Below are 7,648 nucleotides of genomic sequence, written 5' to 3'. Positions count from 1 at the left end.
GGTGGCGTTGGTGAAGTCCTTACCGGGTAAGGTTGGCTAGATCTGTTTTCTCTTCGCAAAGATGCGTTGCTTCTGCACAGTTATTTTCATCATTATTCCATCAGCTTACCCCATGAACATAAATTATTTTCTAGATGACATCTTGACAGAGAGAGAGAGAGAGAGAGAGAGAGAGAGAGAGAGAGAGAGAGAGAGAGAGAGAGAGAGAGAGAGAGTTGAGAGAGAGAGAGAGAGGATGTACTTCGAAGTTAAAATCTCCATTTCGTCTTTTTTCCCCCCCATAATCAGCAAATCTCTTTGAGGTAAGCGTGGTACCTACTAGAAATCATGTTTTCTTTTTTTTTGTACATAAGGTGATATCTTTTCTTGAGAGAGAGAGAGAGAGAGAGAGAGAGAGAGAGAGAGAGAGAGAGAGAGAGAGAGAGAGAGAATGTATTTCGAAGTTAAAATTTCCATTTCGTCTTCTTTCCCTCATAATCAGCAAACCTCGTTGAAATACGCTTAGTTCCCCCAGAAATCAAGTTTTTGTTTTACATATGGTAACAACTTTCCTCAAATATTCAGGTAATAACTTTCTTCAATAATCAGGTAATCTCTTGAATAATTGTGGCTCTATTGGTTCTTATTTGTCTCATCGGACAATCTATCCTACTATCCAGTTCAGGGACCGGAGTCATCGTTTTTCTCAAATATCTTTCAAACTAATTATTGGATCGAAATGGTACTTTGACACACTGTACAAGACACCTACCGCAAATTTTTGGTAATATAGTGCGTTGCCAAATGGTTATACTTAAGGAGTTTACTCTTGAATTGTAAAGGCAAAGTTACATGAGTCAGCAGGACTAATCTACGCAATCGAACGTCGGCTTTCTCCCATAGTCAGGAAAGGGGGAGCGGAGATGCGGAGGCCAGGAAAATGGGTTGAGGGAGGGATGAGAAGGGGAAGGGAGAGGGAGGGACGGGATGGGGATAAAGGACGTTCGAATGCGTAGTTTGGCGGTGCTTGGCAACACCATGCGAGTCAAGAGTAAACGCCTTAACTATAACCATTTGACACCGCACTATATTACCAAAAATTTCACTTTGTATTTAGGTAATCTCTCTCTCTCTCTCTCTCTCTCTCTCTCTCTCTCTCTCTCTCTCTCTCTCACACCTGTCAGGTAAGGTAATATCTTAAATAAGAGTGGTTTAACCCCAAATTCAAGTTTTTTTGAAAAATCAAATAATCTCTTTCAGTCTGGCTTAACCCCCAAAAGTAATCTCTTTCCTTTTAAAATCAAGTAATCTCTCTCTCTTCCCTTCACTCTTTAGCATAAAGGATATATAAGTTTCCAAAATTTGTTAATTTTTCACTGCTTTCTATCTTCTATAGTCTCTCTCTCTCTCTCTCTCTCTCTCTCTCTCTCTCTCTCTCTCTCTCTCTCTCTCTCTCTCTCTCATAAAGGATATGCAAGTTTCCAAATCTTGTCAATATTTCACTGCCTTCTATCTCCTACAATCTCTCTCTCTCTCTCTCTCTCTCTCTCTCTCTCTCTCTCTCTCTCTCTCTGTATCTATATTTCTCTCCAGTATAAAGGAGATGTAAGTTTCCAAATCTTGTTAATATTTTACCGCTCTCTCTCTCTCTCTCTCTCTCTCTCTCTCTCTCTCTCTCTCTCTCTCTCTCACCTGTCAGGTCGTGGTCGAGGAACTGTCCCCACTGCATAACCATCATGGTAATCCTGTAGGCGGGGCGGTTGAGGGCCCTGTGGATGGTTGCACTGGTCTTCCTCGGGTTGGGGAGGTCCCCTCCTCTCACGCTCTCTCGGAGAGCTTCAATGCCATCGCTGCAGGAAATAAAATTTCAGTGTCAAAATTCATCGTTAACGAGGCACCTTCTCAGACTGAAAGTCAGATTCTCTCTAAAGCAACCGAAATGAAAATAATTCAATTTCATTCTATGACAATCTCACCGATTGTTTTTCTTTAAAACGATCCCAAGAGATGGCATCAGAATTCACTCTTAAATCAATCTTACTATCAAGATTCAAACTCAAATAGTCCAACTGAAAGAGGCAGATGTCAAGTGAAATTCACCCTAAAGCAAACGAGCTGGTTATAATTCATTACAAGGCAATCTTACTGAAGGAGCTCAAAAAATTAATCTTTTAAAACAATCCCACCAAAGGGCATCAAATTTAACTCTTAAAATAATCCAACCATCAAAATTCAAACTTAAACAGTGCGACTGAAAGATACCAAAATTCATTCTTAAAACACAGTTGGGGGAAGTCAAAATTTATTTTTACAAAATCCCACTGAAAGTCAAGATTCACTTACAAAACAAAACCACTGAAGAAAATAAAAATTTATTCTTAAATAATTCAAGTGAAGGAAATCAACAATCACTCTTAAAAAATCCCACCGAAGGACATTAAAATTCTATTTTAAAACAATTCTTCTAAAAGAAATCAAAATTCATTCTTAAACACTTTTACGGAGGGACATTAAAATAAACTCTTAAAACTGACGGAAATCAAAATTTATCCTTTCACAATTCCACATAAAGACATCAAAATTCATCTTTTCACAATTCCGCTTAAAGACATCAAAATTCTTCCTTTCACAATTCCACTTAAGGACATCAAAATTCATCCTTTCACAATTCCACTTAAGGACATCATTATTCATCCTTTCACAATTCCACTTAGGGACATCATTATTCATCCTTTCACAATTCCACTGAAGGACATAAAAATTCATCCTTTCACAGTTCCACTTAAGGATATCAAAATTCACCCTTTCACAATTTCACTTAAGGAAATCAAAATTCATCCTTTCACAATTCCACTTAAGGACACCAAAATTCATCCTTTCACAATTTCACCTAAGGGGATCAAAATTCATCCTTTCATAATTCCACTTAAGGACATCAAGATTCATCCTTTCACATTTCCACTTAAGGACATCAAAATTCATGCTTAAGAAATCTTACAGAAGGATATAATTCTTTTTTAAACAATCACACAGCAGTACATAAAAAATTCTTTCTTTAACAATCATACAGTTATTTCTTAAACAATCCTACAGTAGGATATAAAAAATTCTTTCTTAAACAATCCTACAGAAGGACATAAACAATTCTTTCTTAAACAATCCCACAGAAGGACATAAAAAATTCTTTCTTAAACAATCCTACAGAAGGGCATAAACAGCTCTTTCTTAAACAATCCTGCAGAAGGACATAAAAATCCTTTCTTAAACTATCCTACAGTAAGACCTAAAAGAATTCTTTCGTAAACAGTGCTACAGAAGTACATAAACAATTCTTTCTTCAACAATCCTACAGAAAGACATAAAAAATTCTTTCTTAAACAATCCTATAGTAGGACATAAAAAATTCTTTCTTAAACAATCCTATAGTAGAACATAAAAAAGTCTTCCTTAAGCAATCCTACAGAAGGACATAAAAAATTCTTTCTTAAACAGTCCTACAGAAGGACATAAACAATTCTTTCTTAAAAAATCCTACAGAAGGACATAAAAAATTCTTTCTTCAACAATCCTGCAGAAGGACATAAACAATTCTTTCTTAAACAATCCTACAGAAGGACATAAAAAATTCTTTCTTTTTTAACCAATCCTACAAGACATAAAAAATTAATTCGTAAACAATCCTACAGAAGGACATAAAAAATTCTTTCTTAAACAATCCTATAGGACATAAAAAATTCATTCTTGAACCATCCTAAAGAGGGACATAAAAAATTCTTTCTTCAATAATCCTACAGAAGGACATAAAAAATTCATTCTTAAACCATCCTAAAGAGGGACATAAAAAATTCTTTCTTAAACAATCCTACTGAAGGACATAAAAAATTCATTCTTAAACCATCCTAAAGAGGGACATAAAAAATTCTTTCTTAAACAATCCTACAGAAGGACATAAAGAATTCTTTATTAAACAATGCTACAGAAGGACACAATTCTTTCTTAAACAATCCTACAGGACGTAATTCTTTCTTAAACAATCCTACAGAAGGACATAATTCTTTCTTAAATAATCCTACAGAAGGACCTAAGCAATTCTTTCTTAAACAGTCCTCCAGAAGGACATAAAAAATTCATTCTTAAACAATCCTATACTGTAGAATGACATAAAAAATTCTTTCTTACACAATCCTACAGGACATAAACAATTCATTCTTAAACCATCCTACAGAGGGACATAAACAATTCTTTCTTAAACAACAATCCTACAGAAGGACACAAACAATTCTTTCTTAAACAATCCTACAGAAGGACATAAAGAATTCTTAATTAAACAATCCTACAGAAGGACATAATTCTTTCTCAAACAATCCTACAAAAGGATATAAAAAATTCTTTCTTAAACAATCCTACAGGACATAGCAAATTCTTTCTTAAACAATCATACAGGACATAAAATATTCATTCTTAAACCCTACAGAGGGACATAAACAATTCTTCCTTAAACACTCCTACAGAAGGACAAAGAATTCTTTCTTACGCAATCTTACAGAAGGACAAAAAATTCTTTCTTAAACAATCCTACAGGACATAAAAAATTCTTTCTTAAATAATCCTACAGAAGGACATAAAATATCCTTTCTTAAACAATCCTACAGAAGGACATAAATAATTCTTTCTTAAACAATCCTACAGAAGGACATGAAGAATTTTATCTTAAAAAATACTACAGAAGGACATAAAAAATTCTTTCCTTAACAATCCTACAGTACATAAATAATTCAACATACAGAAGGACATAAAAAATATTTTCTTAAACAATTCTACAGTAGGACATAAAAAATTCATTCTTAAACAATCCTACAGTAGGACATAAACAATTCTTTCTTAAACAATCCTACAGGACATAAAAAATTCTTTCTTAAACAATCCTACAGAAGGACATAAACAACTCATTCTTAAACAATCCTACAATAGGACATAAAAAATTCTTTCTTAAGGAACCCTACAGGACATATAGAATTCTTTCTTAAGCCACCCTACTGAAGGAAATCAAAATTCATTCTTAGAAAAATTCCACTCAACGAAATCAAAATCCGTTCTCAAAACAAAGCCGCACTGAAGGTAACCTAAATTCATCCTAGTCACTTGAAAACTGATCTGATTCCATTCATTTATTGCTTGCATGTTCAATTATTTGTAATCTTTCTCGCCAACAGGCCTCTTTCCCATGAAATCTTTCTGACGAAGTCCAGAACTCTGTAGTTTCTTCAATATTAATAAAAGTGAAAATAAAAATAATACTCTTACAACTACGGCGCCCTGCTTGCATTGTAGCTTTATGTGGCGACAGAAATATACGCTGCTTACAGAGAATTCCTGAATCCATTCATATGACTGCAGCCCTTTGGAAAAGGGCAGCTCCTTTTTGTAGGGATTCTGAAAGCGAAGCTTTCCGCAGAAATATAAACTAGAAAAAATGAATCTCTGGAGGCTTTTACGCTGATCTCAGTAAAACAGAGTTCAATAGGCCGCTCCAATGAACTGAGCCAGCGAATACGTTTGATTTCTTTCACAAACTCTAGAAACTTTGCACCTGTTACATACATACACACATACACATACACAAGCACATATGCACACATATAAATGTTTTTTGGGCAGAGTCCTTCTCGTAAGCAGTTCTCGAAAAATGCTAATGCGTGTAAGTGTGTGTGTGTGTGTGTGTGTGTGTGTGTGTGTGTGTGTGTGTGTGTGTGTGGGTGTAAGTGTGTGCGCGCTCGCGATTTAGACCTGTATTCATGTAAATTACTCAACTTAACTGAATGTCTAATAGAAAAATGTTGAAAAAAAATTGTAACATGTGATCACAGATTAAGGCAACGAATGATAGGAAAGTTGGTGTCAAAAGTCCGGAAGTACCGATCACTTCTGTTTTACGGATATAAGCGCTCTACTAACCTCCATTACCGATGATTCATTCTCTCTCTCTCTCTCTCTCTCTCTCTCTCTCTCTCTCTCAGAGACGTACGTTGGCGCAAAACAGATATTCCGTTACAGGGATTGATCCGAAGGTTAAAAGTCTCTCAATTTCAGAGATATATCGTGTCTCTCTCTCTCTCTCTCTCTCTCTCTCTCTCTCTCTCTCTCTCTCTCTCTCTCTCTCTGATACGATACTTACATAACATGGATATTCTACACCAGAAAACTATAAAACTGAAAAACAAGAAATAAATGAAAAGTTCGTGTTAAGACAAACTTCTATTGACCTTGTAATCTAAAAGACCGCATGAAGAAGTTCTGGAAACCGCCTCAGTCTGTCTGTCTGTCACAAACACACACACACACACACACACACACACAACGCAAGCAACTCTTCCACAACAGAGAACTTATCATTAAACTAGGTTAAAATGAGAGGAATATAACGCCAAACATCTCTACGCCTTTTACCACTTCTCACACAACCTAACACATCCACATACACACACATACACACACACACACACAAGGACGCGTACACATTAACACACTAAACAAACCTAGATATTCGCAAACTTGAAGATTCATAGTGCTGGTAAAAAAAAACACACCTGATGACAAGCAGCAAATTACCAGTAATCAAGAGAAGAGAGAATGATAAAGGTCTATACGCCTTTCTCCCTCTCTCTCTCTCTCTCTCTCTCTCTCTCTCTCTCTCTCTCTCTCTCTCTCACACGCGCACACACATACACACACACACACACACAAGTACACGTATGTACACAAACGCAAAACGTGAATAATTTGCAACGGAAGATTAATCCTACTATAGCACACGATTTTTGTATACATTCTTCTGTGTGTATCAGCGATACTCTACGAGTAACAAACTCCACGTTTAGACCTGCCGTCGTCCAGCCCTGGCTCCACTGCTCTCACCACTGTCTCCTTTATAAATGATCTTCAGTTGAAACGCGGTACGTAACGTCCCTGGTAACAACTAACCTGTAATCCGGGGGGAGAAAGCGGGCGAAAGGCCTGTAAGCAGCTCCCCACTCCGGCTTGTCGAGATTGTTACAGGTCCCATCCAGAGTACGGTACATGACCGAATACGCTGGGCATGATTGCTCGTTAAACTCCTCCGTTTTGACGGGACACACCTCGAAGAGCGCAGTGTTTCTGAGGGAGACTTGCTCCAGGCCGAAGAGGGACTGCTGTCTCGTCAGAAGAAACCTGCATGGGGAGAAACAAGAATTTCTTAGTAATGCCTCGTATATAGTATATGTATATATATATATATATATATATATATATATATATATATATATATATATATATATATACATATATATATATATATATATATATATATATATATATATATATATATAATATATATATATATATATATATATATATATATATATATATATATATATATATGAGTATACCTTAGTTTTAGTTTTACAGACCACTGAGCTGATTAACAGCTCTCCTAGGGCTGTCCCTGGAAGGATTAGACTTATTTTACGCGGCTAAGAACCAATTGGTTACTTAGCAACGGGACCTACAGCTTATTGTGGAATCATATATATATATATATATATATATATATATATATATATATATATATATATATATATATATATACATACATATATATATAGTATATATATGTATATATATACATATA

The 7,648-nt window shown here is 35.6% G+C and overlaps 1 protein-coding gene across 2 annotated transcripts in view; it reads right to left on the bottom strand.

Moving 5' to 3' along the window:
* Positions 1-7,648, bottom strand: part of LOC136842686 (peroxidase-like) — a 123,537-nt gene that overhangs the window by 61,605 nt on the left and 54,284 nt on the right. For both annotated transcript variants that reach the window (XM_067110349.1, XM_067110348.1), the window contains exons 5-6: positions 6,961-7,188; positions 1,672-1,829 (exon numbers count right to left, since the gene is read on the bottom strand). In XM_067110349.1, coding sequence (XP_066966450.1) covers positions 1,672-1,829; positions 6,961-7,188 — 386 coding nt within the window. The remainder of the gene's footprint in view (positions 1-1,671; positions 1,830-6,960; positions 7,189-7,648) is intronic.

This window comes from Macrobrachium rosenbergii, chromosome 10, assembly GCF_040412425.1.
Source record: "Macrobrachium rosenbergii isolate ZJJX-2024 chromosome 10, ASM4041242v1, whole genome shotgun sequence".
NCBI lineage: Eukaryota > Metazoa > Arthropoda > Malacostraca > Decapoda > Palaemonidae > Macrobrachium > Macrobrachium rosenbergii.
Note: the sequence above shows the minus strand (reverse complement) of the source record. Positions and strands in the feature narration are given on the sequence as shown.